Below are 21,150 nucleotides of genomic sequence, written 5' to 3' on the forward strand. Positions count from 1 at the left end.
TGTTCAAAACCCACTTTTTTATTGGTTTAACTAGAGGGTGTCCTGGGACAGAAGTTTCTTCTTCCAGCAAAAATTCGATAGACGTTAATGAAAAACAACAAAGGAAACAATTCTAACCCATGGAAGTCCTTTACTATCATTTCAGTTTTGTAAAGAGCTTCAGAGAAACCTGCATTTCAAGGTGGCAATTTCAGAAGATGATTTGGAACTCTGAGCAAATTAACTACCGTTTTGCGATGAAACTGAATACTTACTTCTTTGTCAATGCACGACCAGTAATCGAAATACTGCCCAGTACAGTGTTTGTGGCCACTTTCGTCGCCTTCGATCCTTTTCACACATCCCTGTAGAAAATGAGACAACTTCAGAATCATAAAGTGCATTTATGTAGCATACCTAGAGAGAGCAGAAAAATCATGAGCATTTTCTCTAGAGAAAAAAACAGAGAACAGTAGTTCCAGCTGCATGAAGATACCCCAATACTTCGAAATATTAATAAATAATTTAAAAAAAAAACTCAATTCCAGGATTTTTAGTACTTCTCTTTCATTGTTGATAAGAAAAGCTCATGAGTTTCGAAAAGAATTGCAAGAAATTAGCATATAAAGACCAAAATTTGTGCAAACCTAGCGTTTGCTGGATGATTTTTGAGAATTTAGGAGCATATTGAGGGTTCTAATTCAATAAAAACAACAAGCATTTCCCAAAAGCATAAACATAACATAATAATCAAACTCAACCAGGGTTTACAAGGAAATTCAAAGATTTAGAGTTCATTCATCAAATGAAATTAATTCATACCAAACATCTTCCATACAATCGCCCCAAAAGAAAACAGTTAACTAATGAATAAAAGAAATCAGATTTCAGTCAATGCTATTATTTTTTTTTGAAAGATGACAATTTTATCGAATCTATGAAAATTACATTGGGGACCAACAGTCCCAGCATGCATTACATAGAGAAAACAAGTAACAAGTAACAGCCAGGATTATATTCCTGAGCCGACAGAGCAAGTAAAGTCTTCAGGGTCAAAACACTACAGAGAACTACCTCATCCACACATTCCCCAACTAAAAGCCATTCCTATTACTCTGTGGAATCGTCCTCTTCTATCATAACCAGAAGGTCTTAGCTAGATCACCTTGAAATATATGTCTTATCCGTGATATTTTCCATCAACCATGTGACAAGAAAAATACCTAACTATGACCCAAACAATGTCTGCACAAGGTAATAGAACAAATACCAATAACAGGATCAAGGTAGTGAAGGTGACAAAGGTTAGGGAATGATAAAGGAAAATGGGCTAAAGGGTGAAGGCAAGGGTTAGGTTAAGTAGGAAAAAGAAATGGGATGGTTCAAAGGAAGAGAATATGGGAGTATGAGATTATGGGAGTGGCCTATAAGAATGTCAAGGGGAATGGAATCCGTACCTAGGATGGCGTGCCGAGCTTCATGTCTGGATCCTCTGTAGGAGGTGATGGTCCATTGCAAGTAATGAGCGAGAGAGAGAGAGAGAGAGAGTGTGTGTGTGGTTGATCTCAACTAAGGTAAAGAGAGATGGAAAGAGGAGAAAATAAGCTGAAGATAAGGAAAGAATGAAGTGAAAAAGGGAAAAAAGGGGCAGCTTACAATCCCAGCCAAGAGGGATAGGAGAGAAAAGAGATAAAGAAGAGAAGAAGTGAGAGAAAAGGAGAGATGGGGGCGGCTGCACGTAGGAGAGAGAGAGAGAGAGAGAGAGAGAGAGAGAGAGAGGGAATGCTTAATACGAAGGACAGAAGGAGGTTATACAGAACGAGGATGGTGTGAGTGATGGGCCATGAGGTTTTGGCCAATGAGATAGAAGTTGGTGAAATAAAAGGGGTTTAGGGAGATTAAGAAGTGGGCCAAAAGGGGTAGCCAATATGATATAAGAAAGGATTAGTGGTTTTAAGAGATGGGCCATGGTAGGAGGGCCAATAGGATTCTAAGGCTTTTTAAGTGAATTTGAGCTTGGGTTTATGGTAGTGGGTCATGAGTAATTTGGACAAGTAAAGTGGGTCATAGCTTGATGTGGACATCCTCCGCATCTAGCATTAATAAAATATGAATTATAACTCTAAAAATAGCCTAAAAAATAAAAACGCAAGGTCTATCCATAAGCAAATAAATCCTAATGGTGGATCGCATCACCATTCACTAGCATCAAACATGGTGGCCATGGGAAATTAAAGATGTTTTGATAGAGTATTGGCTGTCACAATTTCAAATGAAAGAGTTTAAAAAAGAGAGGTTGTATCTATGAAAACAAAAGGGTACAAATACCAAGTCCTGATAATCAGATATAGACAAAGGTGACAGAAACACCTAATACTTACAATACGATGTTTTCCCCTGATTGTCATAATGAGATGAGTTCCAAACATGAATTCTTACTGGAATATTTGCAAGTCATACAATAACAAAGAGAGGAAAAAAACAGTTGAACCCCAGTATAAAATCTGTATGGAATTTTATATCCACATTTAATAGTAAATTCCTTCTCAGGGTGGCACCTTTTTGGATTTTTGTTGTTTCTATTTCTTGAAATGATGCTGCTTCTGTGTTTCTCCTTTTTTACTTTTAGTTTTAGGGTTTGTATCTGTAAAATATTATATTGTTTACCACTTCCTATAAATAATTAGTGCAATTAAACTGCGTCACAAAAAAGCCAAAACGACAAGTACCAAGAAGCTTTAACCCAGTCATAATAGCAAACCCAGACAATTTTTTGTCAAAAAAAAAAAAAAGAACATGTTAAGCTACATATTGGAATAATAAGAAAAAAAGCACGATCAAGTTGGCACAGCTACGAACATTTGAAGATCCAAAATGCCAGAAATTACCTCATATTGTAGTAAAGTTTTCACACACTTTGGCTTGCTAGCCTCTTCAAAATGTTTCTTCTGGTCGACAAGCTCCTCTTCCGCCCTAAATTGAACAGAAACAGATTAACTTTCAAGTTCATACCAAGGTACAAAGACTATTAGACTGTATCAGTGACAGAAACGGACAAAAAAAGAAAGAGAAAGAACAACATTGTAGGTATTGTTGTTGTCATTAACAAAGTTAGACAATTAATATTACTAATAACTATGAATAAACATGATATAATTCAATTAACTGACCAAAGAGCACCCCATAATTTTAATACAAAACCAGACACACCAAACCGTAGGAAATATTGATATCAGATTCCTCTGGGGTCTCTTACAATCACCGTAAAATAGTAGTAAAACAATTTTTTACCGTCAATCAGATTTTGGGTGAATTCCAAATGTCACTAAATGCAAATTTACATCGTAAAACTGTTTCAAAAAATGCTAGGTTCTATGGGGAAACTCGGTAAACAAATTAATAACAAAAATTCAGTAAATATATTACTAAGTAAAATGTGACTCGCCCTCTCTTCCCATTTCTCTCGCTCCCACTCTCTTTCGCAAGTCTCTCACCTTCTCCCTCTCCCCATCCCACTCTTTCCCGCTGCCATCTCCAGCCGTTGAAACCACCTCTCTGATCGCCCCAACAACAATGAAGTGACAGTGCTGATGCTGCTCTATTCAACAGACAACATAGACCAACCCAGAACCGGGATTCCCTCGGATAGATTAAGCACTTTCATGGCAGATTTTCAGTATCCTATCCTCAGAAAATGCTACTCCGCAACTCCTTCCATGAATCAGCCGAAGTTCCCCAACTCGTCCTCGTCCTATTTCTCATACTTGCTCTTAACTGGGGAGAGAATCCAAGACAGGGTTTTAAGATGAGGAAAGGCGGAGGAAAGGAGAAAAGGCGGAGAAAAGTAGATGACTAGTAAATTACATTCAAACCCTCTTCCCGTTGCATTCTCTGCTCCTCTTGCTTGTTTCCTTATTTTCTCTGAATATTACATTCAAACCGGCTTCCCATATTGCATCCAAGTTGCAAATTAGATGTACATCCAAATGCACCAGTAGCAACTAAATTTTCCTTGTTGTTGGATTTATATATGCTCTCTGTTTGTCACCGTGTTTTGATTTTAGCCTTATCTTTCAACAAAATGTTGAGATTCTAGAAGCTCCGAAGCTCGTGAGAATGTCCTGGGAGGCAATTTGAATGAATTTACCTTCCCTGCAGAACCATTTACCCTTTGCATAAGCTGCTATATATATATATATATATATATATATATATATATATATATATATATATATATATATATAGAGAGAGAGAGAGAGAGAGAGAGAATGAGAGAGAGAGAGTTAAGTGAAGCTACACATACGTGTAGCTAACTTAGCTACACCGACGACTTAAAATACAGTGGGCCCACATTATTTGGGTGATCCAAACCATTCATTTGATAGGACCTCACATTGATAGGGTGTGCCCAAAAAATCAGCTCCATTGGATGATCTCAACCCTTCAAACTGTGGAGGCAAAAATGGACAGATTTGTGAAGGTTTTTACACGTCTATTTTTGCTTCCACAAATCGTAGGGTTGGGATGATCCTATGGAGCTGATTTTTTGGGCACACCCTATCTATGTGAGAGCCCATCAAATGAATGGTTTGCATCACCCAAACAATGTGGGGCCCACTGTATTTTAAGCCGTCGGTGTAGCTAAGTTAGCTACACGTATGTGTAGCTACTCTTTTCTCATATATATATATATATATATATATATATATATATATAGAGAGAGAGAGAGAGAGAACATTTCCTACACACTTGTGTAGGTAAGTTACCTACACACTACCTTAAAATACAGTGGGGGCCCACATTGTTTGGGTGATCCAAACCATTCATTTGAATGGTCCTCACATAGATAGGGTGTCCACAAAAAATCAAATCCATAGGATCATCCTAACCATTCAAACTATGGAGGCAAAAAATGGACTAATTTGTGAAGGTTTATACACGTCCATTTTACCTCCACAAATCGTAGGGTTGGGATGATCCTATGGATCTGATTTTTTGTGGACACCCTATCTATGTGAGGACCATTCAAATGAATGGTTTGGATCACCCAAACAATGTGGGCCCCCACTGTATTTTAAGGTAGTGTGTAAACCATTCAAACTATGGAGGCAAAAAATGGACTAATTTGTGAAGGTTTATACACATCCATTTTACCTCCACAAATCGTAGGGTTGGGATGATCCTATGGATCTGATTTTTTGTGGACACCCTATCTATGTGAGGACCATTCAAATGAATTGTTTGGATCACCCAAACAATGTGGGCCCCCACTGTATTTTAAGGTAGTGTGTAGGTAACTTACCTACACAAGTGTGTAGGAAATGTTCTCTCATATATATATATATATATATATATATATATATATATATATATATATAGGAAAGTGTTGGTGTGCTTAAGTGGTTATAACGCCTCCCATTGGTTCGCTTAAGCGGGACCCAAACATTTAAACGAATGGGATGCGTTATAACCGGTGCGCTGAAGCGCACCAACACTTCTCATATATATATATATATATATATATATATATATATATACCAAAAATCAGCCCTTTAGGATCATCCTAACCCTGCCATTTGTGTGTGTGGGGTGGGTGGATGGGGGGGGAATGGGCAGAAACAGTGTCTGTCCATTTTCCCCCCAACTTTGATTGGGTTAGGATGATCCTATAGGGCTGATTTTTGGTACACACCCTATCCATGGAAGGCCCTTCCAAATGAATGCTTTGGATCCCCTAAAAAAGGTGGCCCCCACTATGGTTTGTGCAGCCATGCACAAATAGCTTATCTGTGCAGCTGCACACAAACTATTTCCATATATATATATATATGAGAGAGAGAAGGGTTTCTGTGCTCGAACGAGTGCAGAAACAGGCGTGGGCCACATTTGGGGGGGTCCAAGCATTCATTTGATCGGCCCTTTCATGGATAGGGTGCCCACCAAAAATCAGCTCCATTGGATCACCATAGGGTGTCCATTTGTGGAGTGAAAAATGGGCAGATTTGTGGACAAACAGTATCTGTCCATTTCTCCCCCACAAATGGACACCCTAAGATGGTCCAATGGAGCTGATTTTTTGTACACCCCCATCCATGATGGGGCCTGTCAAATGAATGCTTAGGATCACCCCCACAATGTGGCCCCACCCCTGTTTCCAGCACCCAAGCGCAGATAAACTATCTGCGCTCGAGCGCAGGAACCCTTCTCTCTCTCTCTCTCTCTCTCTCTCTCTCTCTCTCTCTCTCTCTCTATATATATATATATATATATATATATATATATATATATATATAACCTTTGAAAACACCATCAAGCAGGTTTCGATTACTCCCAACTTTTATCCAGAAAAGCATTACCAGTAAGCAATTGTTAGTACTGATGGTCAGCCAGCTTTATCATTCGGTAAGGAGGTAAATCCCAACAAAAAATACTCTATCTGGATGCACTTTGCAGAGATTGAATCTGGAATTGCCAATGCAGGGCAAAGGGGGTTATTTGGGGGGCAAAAGGGGGTTCTTGTTCGTTTGTCTTTTTATCTGCAATTGTTTGATCGTTTGGGAGAGGAAAATGATGGGTAAACATTGATATTCTGTTTTTATCGGTAATTGTTTGATCCGGAATTATCAGGCTGCTGATAGAGATGCACTAAATGACTTTCTCTTATGCCCAAACTAAGTTGTTTCCAAGTCCCAGCGAGCATGCCCCCTTGTTGCCTGTACTTCAACTGTTTGGAGCCTTGATGAAATACTTATTCACGTATGCATGAATTTAGAAGCAATCAACTTCAATCATCTATGTTCTTTGTTAAATTTTAAAGGATATAGTTGCCCACGGAGAGTGGGACAGATTTCAGATAGACCAAATTAAACTGATTATTTTGTTCATCTTTGTTAGATTTTAGAGGATATAGTTGCCCATGAAGAGTAGGACAGATTTCAGATAGATCAAATTAAACTGATTATTTTGTATTATCCATTTTTTTAGGCATTTCTAAAGAATTTATAAAGAATTTGAATATATAAATTTGTGTCAGATTTAGGATAAAAAGTACGATATAACTTTTATAATCCAGATGATATATTCTTTTAATCTTTTTCATGGGTATACAAGTAACTTTTATAATCCAGATGATATAACTCATTTTATCTGAAGCACAACTACAACAGAAGTACAAGGGCATCTCGTTTTCTTGACCATGATTTATAAACATCAAATATTCCGGATGCTTTGAACATCGGAACAAATTTGTGACAGAATAGCTCATAACCCACATCATCTCTCATCAATTTCATTAATTACAAGGGAAGGGATTATAATATCCATTTAATAGTTAGAAGACAACAGATAGTCTAGTATAGTGGGGCCCACCCATAAGCATGATTTAGACCCTTCATGAAGGGTCCCCATTTTGGATAGGCCATAGCCCAAAAAACTTCTAAAGAATATGATCCTAGCCCACCGATTTAACTGCCATAAAAATAGACAGCTCAGAGAAGTTCAAGTTTTATGTCGTACAACTACCGGCTTTTTTTTTTTTTTTTTTTTTGAAGGTAATGATTTATTGATAGAAGCAAAGAAGGGACAAGACGTCCCCCGTTACATGGTAATGACCCACCAGCCAGGGTCAGAAAAGGAAATACAATTAAAGATCCCTACTTTCAGCAAAATTAAGAGCAGCATCCGTCCTGTCGACACCGTCCTTGGCAAGGGAATCAGCCCAACCATTAGCTGATCGCCTCATATGTTGCAGGGGTGGGCGAATGATAGAGATCAGATCCCTGATTTCATCTATTTTCGACGCCAATCGCCACGGTTCGCAGATTTTGTTGGTGGCCCACGCGATAGAGTTGGAGGAATCACCTTCGACGATTAATGGGCCCAAATTATGTATCACGTACCACTTTAATCCGAACAAGAGTGCCGAGACCTCTGCTTCATTGGCATCACAATTCCCAACCAGTCCAGAGAAAGACATAAGTAGTTTCCCCAGGTGGTCACGGATAACTCCACGAATTCCAACTGGTCCAGGGTTTCCACGGGCACTCCCGTCATAATTAAATTTTAGCCAGCCTTCGGGGGGAGGGCTCCACCTCAGGGTAATGGGTGATTTGCATTTCTTTTCAGCCGCAACCGTAATGAAATTCCTGAGGATGTTACCCACAGAGTAGTGAATACCACTCTTAGCTTTAACCCATCTGATGATGGATATCTTGATGTCGAGGCTGACGTGTGAAATACTCCGCTCCTCACTCCCAAAAAATCCTGCCATTTCTCTCCAACTAGATGTGCCAGAAGATAGCGTAGGGGATAGATAGCCACATCTCTTCGCCAACGCATCCAGTGAAAAAATTGCGCCAAAACATTATCACATTTCCAACACATTCCTAGATGACCCATGAAAATCCGAATGCACCACTGACCCATGATGAAACCCCGACATTTTAATCTGTCACATGTATTGAGTCCATTGAGAAGCAAGGACCATGTAAAAGCTCGGACACGAGAAGGTGCTACAACACTCCATACAGATGCATAGTGAGAGGGATTATCACAGTTATCGTTAAGCTTTCGAAAGAAAGACTTGACAAAGAAAACCCCCAGGGAATCCGGAATCCAGATCCATTGATCCTCAACTAATCGGAATAGGTACATGGGAGACAAAGATTCCAAAAAGGTTTCCAAAGACAGCAATCTCTGAGCCCTTGAGGCTACGCATCAACCGTATGTCCCAAACCAATTGCCCAGTAGTAGGACATCGAGTATACTTATTAGCAATAGAAGAATCTGGCGAGCTAGCAATCCGGAAGAGATGTGGGTAAGATTCCGGGAGGGATTGATTCCCCACCCAAACATCCAACCAAAAGCGAATGGAATTCCCAATACCAAGCCTAAAACGCACAAGCGGCAGAAAAGAGTCTCTAGAAGAGTGAATGGACCTCCATACACCGGATCCACAATAGTTAGAACGACCATTGCAAACCTAATCCCTGCATCCCCTCCCATATTTCGTCCCTATCACGTTATGCCATAGGGCTTCTTTCTCCGTACCGAAGCGCCACAACCATTTCCCCAGGAGAGCCTTGTTCCGAAGCTTTATCTTGCCAATGACGAGGCCCCCATTTCTTTTGGATTTACATACCTTTTTCCAAGCGACCAGATGTTTAAGTCCTTTCCCCTCCGCCTTGCCTTCCCATAGGAAGTCCCGCTGATGCTTTTCGATGCGCTTAGCAATGCCAGCTGGAATCTTAAATAGCGACATAAAATAGACAGGCATGTTCGGTAAAGCCGACTTGATCAAGGTAATCCGGGCCCCGAAGGATAGATAATTCTTCTTCCACGACGAGAGCTTTCTTTCGATTCTCTCAATAACAGGATCCCATTGAGCCGCTTTGGGAATCCCATATCCAAGCGGCAATCCAAGATACTGAATGGGAAAAGTAGCAGCCCGGCATTGTAGGCCACTAGCATAGCGCTCCGTCATACACGGATCCAAGTTAATTCCAGCTACCATACTCTTTGACAAGTTAATTTTCAGCCCCGAGATAATCTCAAACCAGCGGAAGATACGTTTTACGGCATTGTAGGCCACTAGGATAGCGCTCCATCATATACACGGATCCAAGTTAATTCCAGCAACCATACTCTTTGACAAGTTAATTTTCAGCCCCGAGATAATCTCAAGCCCGCGGAAGATACGTTTTACGCTGACGGCTTGCGAGTTATCAGGAAGAAACAAGACCGTATCGTCCGCAAATTGTAAATGGGTAATAGATGAGGGAGATTGATGGCTAGGTTTTAGACCACGAATAAAGCCGCAATTTTCGGCTTTAGAGATGAGGGAGCTGAGAGATTCCGCCACAATAATAATTAAGGTGCAAGAGGGTACCCCTGCCTGATTCCACGGCTGTTGGTCCATTGTATTTGTTTTACATCTTGTTGTACTGCGTGCAATGGATCAACAAAAAAGGAAAACTTTACCCTAAAAGAAGTTTATCATGAAAAAGCTTTAATCAGAAAATTGTTTTACAAGCGATTGGAACCGGCCCCTAATGAAAACCAGTTATGTGCAACTGCAGAGCACATGAGCAGCACAGTTAACATCGCATTAAGTTATTTACAATGATACATAACCAAATTGGAGCACATTCCACTTTTTCTTGTTTTTAATGTCATGTAAGAGGCAAAGAAACAACTAAAAGCTTATCAAAAAGTCATTTTTCCTTCTCATTTCCAACCTTTTTTTTCTTCTTAAGGAAACTCCTACAAATATGAAGATCCAATTATTCTCGAGTCTACTATGAGGTGGTTAAGTCCATTTAAAAAAAAGTTTTAGTTAAAGATGTAGCTGTGTTTTATTTATTAATGAAAAGTATAGTTAGTTCCAAAGATGGGTGTTTTTTGTGGCTCTTCTAAGTTCTAAATTCTATGGAACTCTGGCTTGCTACGCAGAAAACTACAACAAACAACTAAAATATCCATACAACAAAAAGCAATAATCTCATACACACAGCCAGCTTGATACAAACACTCGCCTTCATTTTTCCTTCTCATTTCCAACCTTTTTTTTCTTCTTAAGAAAACTCCTAGAAATATGAAGATCCAATTATTCTCGAGTCTACTATGAGGTGGTTAATTCCATTTTAAAAAAAGTTTTAGTTAAAGATGTAGCTGTGTTTTATTTATTAATGAAAAGTATAGTTAGTTCCAAAGATGAGTGTTTTTTGTGTCTCTTCTAAGTTCTAAATTCTATGGAACTCCGGCTTGCTACGCAGAAAACTACAACAAACAACTAAAATATCCATAAAACAAAAAGCAATAATCTCATACACACAGCCAGCTTGATACAAACACTCGCCTTCAAGCTGGTGTGGTGAATACATAATGAAAAACATAACAAAAAATAGCGTGTTGTAATGGTAACGGTATTAGGAAAATACCTTCATATCCTTCTATTTATGATGCCTTGTGTGTTGATGATTTCATAAAACGGAGTAACTCATACAGAACATTAAAGAAGTTAGCGGTAATGTCAATTTTAAAAAAAAAAAGGGATTTTTGCTGATTAGTAGTCCCTACATGGCAAAATAATTGCTTATTAGTCCCTAAGAAAAGCATATTAGCTGAACAGTTCTACATTTAGAACATGTGCTAAAAGGTCCCTAAAACTCACGAACTTCAATTTTCTCCGTTAAAAATTTTAAAATGGCAAATTTACCCCAACCCATTTAATCAGTTTTAGCGTTTTTTTATTTCCCTTCCAATATTTTTGGAAAAAAACTAGGAAATAAGCAACAATATTATCTCTTCCAATATTCTCGTCAAAAAACCTTCAACAAAAAAATTATTTTAGGAATTAAATAAATTGAAAATCCCTCTAAAATAAATTAAATAGGGTCGGTTTGAGTTATCTAAATTTTAGGAATATTTTTCGTTTCCAACTTTTCTAAGCAATTCCTATCTTGGCGATTGCAAGAAAATATATCTGATGGAAAATTATTTCTATGGAATTTTTTGTTTCATTGAGGAATTATGTCTGATTAATTTAGAAGGATAACATCATAAACTGAAGGTCCATAACTAGGGTTTGGCTTCTAATCTTAGGAGAAGAAGAAGGGATAATGTCAAAGGGAAAGTCAATATTGGAAGAGAGAATATTGTTGCTTATTTCCTAGTTTTTTCCAAAAATATTGGAAGGGAAATAAAAAAACTCTAAAACAGATTAAATGGGTTGGGGGTTGGGGGGTGGTATATTTTCCATTTTAAAAAATGTAACGTATAAAAATGAAGTTGGTGAGTTTTAGGGACCTTTTAGCAAATATTTTCTAAAAGTAGGACTGTTCAGCTAATATGCTTTTCTTAGGGACTAATAAGCAATTATTTTGCCATGTAGGGACTAATCAGCAAAAATCCCAAAAAAAAAAGTTTGCGCCAATGTCCAACCCAAGTACATCCCAAGCTCAAGATCAGTGCCAAAGAAAGCCTTAAGAAAGATGGCAATGATGCCAAGAAAACTGGAAAATTCAAATATGGGTACCCAAATGGGTCCAATCCGGATAACAGACACCAGTCAATTTCTTGGATTCAATTGGGTACACGATGGGCTTGTAAACATAGACTTGTCTTCTGCTTGGGTGAAGTCTCTTGAACCCACGCTGTGCATGGGGTGGGTTTGTGTTTAAAATTTTAGACATATGAGCTTTACCCATCCATAAGCGGAGTAAACCCGGCCCAACTTTCACCCCTAACTGCATTGCAATATATAATACTGGCCATGTGAGAAAAAAATCATAATAGAAAAAAAATGGTGTGCATCCAATCAGGCCTCAAATCATTAAAGATATATTTTCCTTACAGCAATACATTTTCTAACTGATTTAACCAGTTGGCAACTTGGTATCATGAATGAGAATTATGAAAATGTTGAATATGAGAGTTGTGTAACAGAATAAATAATACATGTCATTAATAGCCACGCCAATTCGCCCACACCCACACCACATAAGCAAAACAGTTGAATTATAATTTATGGACGATTTCCAACAAATAGATCCATTGACTGCATTAATGTGCAGGATGATCTTCAAAGCATAAGTAGTTATTTGGATAGACTAATGTGAGCAAGAAGAGAAAGGAAAAAAACATATTACTTACATGGCAATGGAAGGTGCGTATCAACAACCGGATACAGGGGGATTGTTGGCTACACTACACAGAGGAAATTGTTGTCATAAACTATAAATAAATAACTCTCGGACATATTTAGTATGGAAACTATGAAGTTAAATACCAAAATTTTTGTTTTACATGAAAAATAAATAAAATGTACATTTACAAGAAGATGCATTGCCACTTCACTAAAACTACCAAGTCATATTTCTCGTTAACAAAATGGTTCACTCATTGATAGAGTGACTCGTTTGCCTCATTATTCAATCAAAAACAGGGGAGTAAACACTACTCGTCAAGATCGTAAGTAGATCCACAATTGAAAGCTCCTGTTAGGCCCGAAATCGGTTAACAGATGTGACAGTGACGCAAGAGCCGAGCTAGAGGGCCCGAGGAGCTGAAGTGAAGGAAATAGAGTCCGGATGAAATGTGTTCTGCTCAGAAGCAAACGAGGTCCAAACGACCGAACCGGAGTGTACTCCGGGCAGGCCCTTCGACACTCAAGTCAGTATGAGCAGGAGTGCAGAGCTAGTTTTAGGGTGGTGGGTGAAGAAGTTATTACCCTGATTTATGAGCTTTGGAAGCCCTTTTATAGGGGAAATTTTGGGGTAGGTGGGGAGTTAATGCTCCAAGGCAGGTGTCCACCAATTATAGGTTCGGGCTCACCTACTCTGAGGTAATTACCGAACTACCCTTGCTGACGCGGGATCTGTAGTGGGCCCCCCTCGAGACATGTGCCGGCAACTGGTAGGCTGGTCCACGGTGGGCCCTCCCCTAGCCACGTGTCGGCAGCTAACAGACTGCTGCGCTTTTACACCCCATCAGTTGCCCCCCAGTTCTCCAAGTTGTTACAGCGACTTGGGGAAGTGTGGTAGAGTACATCTCTGACTGATGGTGGTCGAGGGGTCTGCGAGGCAGCCCGGAATTTATGAGCAATCCGGAGACAAGAGCAGTCCGGAGACAAGAGCAGTCCGGAGTTTGGAGCAGTCCGGATTTTGAAGCAGTCCGGATTTTGGGGCAGTCCGGAGTTTGGAGCAGTCCGGAGTTTATCAGTCCGGATTTTTGGAGCAGTCCGGATTTGATCAGTCCGGATTGTTGGAGCACTCCGGAGTTTATCAGTCCGGATTTTTGGAGCAGTCCGGAGACAGGAGCAGTCCGGAGTTTGGAGCAGTCCGGATTTTGAAGCAGTCCGGATTCTGCAGCAGTCCGGCTTTTAGGGCAGTCCGGATTTTGAAGCAGTCCGGATTCTGGAGCAGTCCGGCTTTTGGGGCAGTCCGGATTTTGGAGCAGTCCGGAGTTTATCAGTCCGGATTTTTGGAGCAGTCCGGATTGTTGGAGCAGTCCGGATTTTATCAGTCCGGATTGTTGGAGCAGTCCGGATTTTTGGAGCAGTCCGGAGACAGGAGTAGTCCGGAGTTTGGAGTAGTCTGGAGTTTTGCCAGTCCGGATTTTTCCAGTACGGCTTGGGCCGGGCTGTGTTTTCGACGTCTTTAACGAGACGCGTCATATCCAGTCCGGCTTGGGCCGGACTGTTTTTTGTCGTTTAGCTATCCAGTCCGGCTTGGGCCGGACTGCTTTTTGTCGTTTAGCTATCCAGTCCGGCTTGGGCCGGACTGCTTTTTGTCGTTTTGCGAGACGCGTCATATCCAGCCCAGCTTGGGCCGAACTGTTTTTTGTCGTTTTGCGAGACGCATCATATCCAGTCCGGCTTGGACCGGACTGTTTTTTGTCGTTTAGCTATCCAGTTCGGCTTGGGCCGGACCGCTTTTTGTCGTTTTGCAAGACGCGTCATATCCAATCCGGCTTAACGGATGTCCTTAATTCCTTGGAGATACGCGCGTCTTCACTTGCGCCTTCGCCTCGATGCGTATGTCCATCATTTATGATAAGACACGTGGCACCAGTAAGACAACCTCGAAGTGTGTGCCCTTCATTAAATGCACACCGCCTCAGGTAAAACTTATAAAAGGAGGTTTTTACCTTCTCATTTTTTACTTTTACTTCTCCTTCTCCTTCTCCTCCTCTTCTTTTCTCTGCCAGTTCGGCGAAGGCCAGTTCGGCTCGTGTAGTTTTGCAGTTGTGAACGGCCGCGGATTCGGAAGCTTCCAGTTCGGTTCCTTGAGTAGACCGGTAATTTTCTTCAGCGCGTCTCATTCGTTTCTTTTCCTGCTTTCATGTCTAGTAGCTCTAGTTCTGAGTCCGGTTCGGGGGAGTCGTCTTCTAGTAGTTCAGGGTCTAGAGCGTCGATTAGAACCGAGGACAGGCATACCTGGTCACCAGCCCCGAAAATAGCAAATCCCGATGTCAGTGTGGATGTCATATGGAGTGATGAGGAAGTGGAGGACGAAGTGATTTTGGACTTGAACGCCATCCCGCTTCGGACAGATAGTTACGTCCCACTGGAGGGGAGTGTTGGTATTGACGCCGGCGAGGCGTCCACAACGTTAATCCCTGGCCGGGCCGTTGAGGTCGTGGCGAGGGCCCGAATGGATGCCAATCCCAAATACAACATACAGGCTCTCAACGAGGAGAATCACCTGGATGAGTCCATGTTGGTGGTGATTAGGGATAAATACTGTATTCCATCGAGGTTTGGGCTGAGGGAGGCGACGGAGGGAGATAGGGCTTGTAACGAGAGTTCTGATGTTTGCATATATGATGAGTCGTTGAGAGCCGGACTCAGATTTCCTATGCACCCATTCTTCGCCTCGGTGCTTCAATACTACGGGCTGGCTCCGGCTCAAGTAGCGCCTAACTCATGGAGGCTACTAATAGGGTTCGTATACCTCATTCAGGGCCGGCATTCAGCTACGAAATCTGCCAATACTTGAGTCTTGATTGCGGGCCTGGGCATGTACCGGATGTCAAATTCACTCAGTTCCACGGCCCATTTAACGAGTCGTCCCGAGGTGTCCGGCTTATGGAGAACTTGCCTAAGTGGCTGGTCAGTTAGGACCTTTATCGTGTGAGCTTGAAAATACGGTCTCAACTTCCTGGCTGCCATCACCAGCGCGTAAGCCAATTTCTCGACCCGCTGGTACCTTATTTCAGCGTCGTGCAGGACTTTACTAACGTAGTAGACCGGCTTTTGTTGGCTGTGCTCTTCACGAACTAGGACTGCTGCCAGAGCCAGGGGGCTTATAGATAGATACAAGAGTATCTCCTCACCAGGCTCCGGTTTGGTCAATAGCGGTGGAGAGGACAAATATTGTTTTAACTCCTCGAAGGCGGCCTGGCATTCCTCTGTCCAGAGCGCGGTCTTGAGTCCTTTGACTGCGTTGAAGAAAGGGAGACACCTCTCTGCAGATTTTGAAACGAAGCGCCCCAGGGCGGCTATCATCCCTGCCAGTCGCTGCACTACTCTGATGGTTTTCGGCGGATTGAGCTCCACCACGGCCTTGATATTTTCCGGATTGGCCTCTATGCCTCTTTGGCTAACCATAAACCCTAAGAATTTTCCCGAGCTGACGCCGAAGGTGCACTTGGTGGGATTGAGCTTCATCTTATTATCTCTCAGGATTTGAAATGTCTCTTCTAGATCGGAGACATGATCTTGTGCGCTTCGGCTTTTGACCAGCATGTCGTCATCATAGACTTCCATGTTACGGCCGATCTGATTCCGGAAGAGCTTGTTTACGAGCCTTTGATATGTGGCCCCGGCATTTTTCAAGCCGAAGGGCATGACGCGGTAGCAGTAGGTCCCCTAGTCCGTTACAAAGGAGGTCTTCGAGATATCTGACTCATACATTCAGATCTGATTATATCCGGAGAAGGCGTCCATGAAGCTCAGTAACTCGTGACCTGCAGTGGCGTCGATGAGTTGATCTATCTTTGGAAGCGGGTAACTGTCCTTGGGACAGGCTTTATTCAGATCAGTGAAGTCGACGCAGGTTCTCCATTTCCCATTTGCGTTTTTTACCAGGACTACGTTTGCCAACCAGTCCGGGTACTGGATTTCCCGAATGAAGTCAGCCCTTAGGAGCCTCTCCACTTCTTCTCTGATCGCCTGCCGCCTTTCGAGGGCGAAGTGTCTCCTCTTCTGCTTCACCGGCCTGCAGGTCGGGTCGACACCTAGTCTGTGCGAACTAACCTCCGGGTTGACGCCGGGCATGTCTGTGGGGGTCCATGCAAAGACATCCGCGTTATCCTGAAGGAATTGGGAGAGGCTGCGCCGGGTGCCGTTGTCTAGGGAGGAGCCGATCTGAACGACCTTCTCATCATCGTTCTCGCACAGGGGGATGGAAATAAGGTCTTCGGCAGGCTGAGTTCCTTGAGCTTCATCCCTCAGGTCCAGTAGCTCAATCGGGAACGACTCCGTCGCATTTTTGCCCTTGAGTGCCATTGCATAGCACTCCCTAGATTGCGGCTGGTCTCCCCTTACTTCTCCGACGCCATTTGGAGTAATAAATTTCATCTTCTGGTGATAAGCAGACGCGACGGCGCGGATCAGGTTCTGCCCAGGCCGTCCTAAAATAGCATTATAGACCGAAGTGACCCTCACTACTAGGAAGTTGACCATGGCGAAAGCCTGGCAGGGTGAATCCCCGACGAGGACAGGAAGTTCGATTTGTCCCTCCACCTTGACGACCTCTCCAGAGAAGCCGAAAAGATCTGAATTCGCCGGCCTTAAGCGGTCATCACCTATCATCATCCTTTCGAAGGCGTGATAGTATAAGATGTCGGCTGAGCTCCCATTGTCTACCAGGACTTTCTTCAGCTCCCAGTTTGCGACGAGCATCGTTAGGACTAGGGCGTCGTCATGTGGTAATATCAGGCCGTCGAGGTCCGCATCTGAGAAGGAGATCTCATTCTCCGTCTTCGCCTTCTTGCTGCATGCGTGTACGGCATTGACTCGGCGTGCGTAAGCTTTCCGAGCAGCGGATGAGGTGCCTCCAGCTGCCGGACCGCCCATGATTGTGCCAATGACTCCCCTTGGTTGGGAGCGGTGCGCCTCTGGTGGTGGACTAGGCGGTGGAGGAGATTGTCTTCGGGCTGGGGGCGGTTGAGACCGCCGAGGGCTTCGGCCCTGGGGACCTTTCTCCTTTGGGTGACCTTTGCGGGTGTCACTTCGGACATATTTTTTCAAGTAGCCCCTGCTGATCAACTGCTCGATCTCCTCCTTCAGCTGCCAGCAGTCGTCTGTATCGTGGCCGTGGTCCCTGTGGAACCGGCAGTACTTCGACTTGTCTCTCCTGTTTCCCTTGGATATCATTGGGGCTGGCCACTTTATGAACTCTTCTCCGCTGATGGCAGCCAGTATATGTCTTCGGGAGGTGTTGAGAGGGGTGAAGTTTTCCTCCATTTTCTGGGGGGACTTGTCTCTTCTGACAACCTTATCATCCCTGCGCTGCTTAGCAGGGTACCTGTCTTGGTTCTTGTCATCAGAGGTTCTCCTCCGACTCGAGTCCAGAGCAGCCAGTGTCTCTTCCACTGATATGTATTCCTCTGCCCCGGCCATCAGATCTGCTAGGGAGTGAGGATTCCGGCGGGCCACTGCTCTGCGGAAATCATTTGACCTAGCACCTGCGAGAAGCGCGTTCGTAGCGGCCAAGGGGTCTAGATTTGGCACTTGGAGTGCCTCCATGTTGAAGCGGCCAATGAAGGCTTTGAGAGGTTCATTATCCTCCTGCCGCAAGGTCATCAACGATGCTGTTGTTTTCCTTGGCCTGCAGCTGCTCATGAAGTGGCGGACCAGGTCTTCCCCGAAGTCATCGAAGTTGCTGATGGAGTTCGGTCTGATCCTTGAGTACCAGTCCCTTGCTGCACCTGTTAAGGTCGTCGGAAACGCTCTGCAGAGGAAACCGTCTGACGCACCGTGGAGGAGCATCATTGTCCGGAACGTCTCCAAGTGGTCCACGGGGTCAGTGGTCCCATCATACTGCGAGATAGTTGGCATTTTAAATCCCCTGGGTGCTGGGGCACCCATCACGTCGTCGGTGAACGGCGTTCTGCTTGAGAACGCCCTAGACGTAGGCCGGCTTTGATCCTTAGCCAGCTCTTCAATTCTGTGGTCCATCTCTTCTATTCTCCGCAGCATCGGGTCAGCTCTACGGTCTGGTGACCTATTTCTCTCCACAGATTGGCTCGCCGTGGAGCTGGAGTGGCTCTCCGGACTCCTACGACGGGACCGGGATTTTGCCTGTGGTGCGCGCTCTTCATGAGCTCGGCGCCTTTGCACAGAGCGAGACCGCGACCTCCGACGGCTGTGCGGCTCTGTCTGTGCATGCATGGCTGCGGGGTGACAGACTTGTCCGGGGGAACGGTGAGTTCGGTCCTCACCATGGCGCGACGACTCTCCCCTGTGGATTTCTGGCCTTTCTCGGACAGGTCGTGGAGCTTCCGGAGGAGGTTGGGGAGGCGCTTGGAGTAGCCGCTGGTACTGACCAACGAGAGTTGTCATTTGCTGAAAGAGAGCTTGGACTTGCTCTGGAGTGGGCATGGGGTTCAGGTGTTCCGAACGAGGTTGGCTCTGTTCGGCCGTATCAGAAGCTGCCACCACCAGCGAGGCGACTCGCTCGCTCCGGGTCCTGCCAGGCAGGACGGCTCGGGTAGTCCGCACGGTTGGCACCCGCGCACTCTTGCGCCCCATCATTTTTGTGTGTGAGGTATCTGGGAACAGCTTTTAGTTCTAGGGTCCCACGGATGGCGCCAATCTGTTAGGCCCGAAATCGGTTAACAGATGTGACAGTGACGCAAGAGCCGAGCTAGAGGGCCCGAGGAGCTGAAGTGAAGGAAATAGAGTCCGGATGAAATGTGTTCTGCACAGAAGCAAACGAGGTCAGAACGACCGACCCGGAGTGTACTCCGGACAGGCCCTTCGACACTCAAGTCAGTATGAGCAGGAGTGCAGAGCTAGTTTTAGGGTGGTGGGTGAAGAAGTTATTACCCTGATTTATGAGCTTTGGAAGCCCTTTTATAGGGGAAATTTTGGGATAGGTGGGGAGTTAATGCTCCAAGGCAGGTGTCCACCAGCTATAGGTTCGGGCTCACCTACTCTGAGGTAATTACCGAACTACCCTTGCTGACGCGGGATCTGCAGTGGGCCCCCCCTCGAGACACGTGCAGGCAGCTGGTAGGCTGGTCCGCGGTGGGCCCTCCCCTAGCCACGTGTCGGCAGCTAACAGGCTGCTGCGCTTTTACACCCCATCAGCTCCTTTCAAAAGAAGCTGTTGTACTTTCAATAGATTATGATATAACTACTCTGAGCATGAAGCCCACATTTGATGATTGATTGGGAAGAAAAATAAAAGAGATAATAGACAAAGGTAAATTATGAATAAAATATATTCATAAAGATAAATGAATTATAGGAGACCAAGTAAAAGTGTCCACGGAATGTAAGATCTGAGAACTAACTACTCGCAGAAGCAATCCAAAGAAAAGTAATGAAAATGCCAAGTCACATCACTAAGAAATTCAAATATCATCCCATTTACTTGCGACTTAATTATTTAATTTCCTCTATATATTATTTTTTCCCAGATCTACAATTCTTATTAGCTCAAGCCAATTTAAAAAAGAGAGATGAAAATCCTAAACAAACTATTCAAATTGGCATTTATTAGATCTAGGGATTCAAAGGCTACTACTAATGTTCTGTAATTGAGAAAAATCACCAATGAACAACAACTTCCAAGTTTCATGCCATTCGAATCTTAATTTTTCACCATGTAGGAGGAGGTGTTTTCAACAAGAAGAGATATTCCTCAGCATATTCAAACCAAACCAACATCAGAGATGTCTCAGATCTTGTGTTGCTAAACAAGATGAAGCCAAAATCCCTGTGATTTGCTAGATCTTGCAAGATCCGAAATGGAAGAGAAAACAAAACCCCTTTTTTTCTGCAAACAGATGAAAACCCTAACTTCCAGAAACCCTTATGCCAAATCTTCAAGAATAAACCCTATTTGGGAGGGAGGGAGGGAGAGTACCTGAAGATTGGAGGCGCGATAGGGCTAGGGCAGAGAGACAGAGAGAGAAAAGGGTTCGAGAGAAGGCCTCGATTTCGGTTGCTGAGAGTGTTTTAGTTGAAGAAAAGTCACGAAAATTACCGCTTTCTCGTGCTGATAGCCGGAAACGTCTTCAAGGAAAAATTGGGGAAAAGGATTTACCACGTCATTTTTAAAATTACACGTGGGTATTTCCGAGGAAAACAAAGGAAACACCAGAACAGCGTGTTTCCGCGGGAAAAAACACCTTTTCTGCGGAAAAGATTATTGATTTTTTTTTTAATTATTTTTTTCTGTCAGACTGTTGTGAAAAATTATTACCATAGGATGATCCCAACCGTCCGATCTAAAGAGGGACTCCCATTATGTATACTTCTATAGATCAGACGGTTGGGATCATCCTATGGAAATAGTTTTTGGGGCACAATCTATTTACGTCGTGGCCCATCAAATGGACGGTTTGGATCATCCTATGGTGTGGGTTATATTGTCCATTATGAAAATTAGAGGGTTGATTCATACATTGAAGGGGGTGAATTTATCACCGCCCAAAAAA

The 21,150-nt window shown here is 43.3% G+C and overlaps 2 protein-coding genes across 3 annotated transcripts; both read right to left on the bottom strand.

The window, feature by feature from the left end:
• Positions 1–20,729, bottom strand: LOC143863669 (cytochrome b-c1 complex subunit 6-1, mitochondrial-like). Of its 2 annotated transcripts, none has more exons than XM_077374404.1 (5): positions 20,577–20,729; positions 12,631–12,684; positions 2,868–2,952; positions 255–344; positions 1–169 (listed from the first exon to the last, which is right to left on the bottom strand). In XM_077374404.1, coding segments are annotated over exons 2-5 (210 nt in total). In that variant the 5' UTR covers positions 12,633–12,684; positions 20,577–20,729; the 3' UTR covers positions 1–136. The 2 variants fall into 2 exon arrangements, with proteins under 2 accessions (XP_077230519.1, XP_077230520.1); XM_077374405.1 differs by having other exon boundaries at positions 12,631–12,679; positions 20,577–20,723.
• Positions 15,757–18,229, bottom strand: LOC143863413 (uncharacterized). Its single transcript, XM_077374078.1, has 4 exons — positions 17,829–18,229; positions 17,162–17,711; positions 16,736–17,062; positions 15,757–15,765 (listed from the first exon to the last, which is right to left on the bottom strand). Exons 1-4 carry the CDS (start codon positions 18,227–18,229, stop codon positions 15,757–15,759), a joined length of 1,287 nt encoding a protein of 428 aa, XP_077230193.1.
• Positions 20,730–21,150: the final 421 nt, after the last annotated feature.

The sequence above is a fragment of the Tasmannia lanceolata genome, unplaced genomic scaffold (genome assembly GCF_043159265.1).
Source record: "Tasmannia lanceolata isolate RefF3 unplaced genomic scaffold, GAP_Taslan_0.1 ptg000044l, whole genome shotgun sequence".
NCBI classification, from domain to species: domain Eukaryota; kingdom Viridiplantae; phylum Streptophyta; class Magnoliopsida; order Canellales; family Winteraceae; genus Tasmannia; species Tasmannia lanceolata.

What these genes read in the sequence shown, in the direction of transcription:
- LOC143863669 (XM_077374404.1), bottom strand. An exon ending in AAACTTTACTACAATATGAG is followed by an intron (nt 345 to 2,867) that starts GTAATTTCTGGC and finishes CATTTTCTACAG; the next exon opens with GGATGTGTGAAAAGGATCGA. An exon ending in GGTCGTGCATTGACAAAGAA is followed by an intron (nt 170 to 254) that starts GTAAGTATTCAG and finishes CTTGAAATGCAG; the next exon opens with GTTTCTCTGAAGCTCTTTAC.
- LOC143863413 (XM_077374078.1), bottom strand. Translation starts at nt 18,229, where the DNA reads ATGGAGGCACTCCAAGTGCCAAATCTAGACCCCTTGGCCGCTACGAAC. An exon ending in AAGGGAAACAGGAGAGACAA is followed by an intron (nt 17,712 to 17,828) that starts GTCGAAGTACTG and finishes ATATGTCCGAAG; the next exon opens with TGACACCCGCAAAGGTCACC. An exon ending in CCTGCCAGGCTTTCGCCATG is followed by an intron (nt 17,063 to 17,161) that starts GTCAACTTCCTA and finishes GCTTATCACCAG; the next exon opens with AAGATGAAATTTATTACTCC.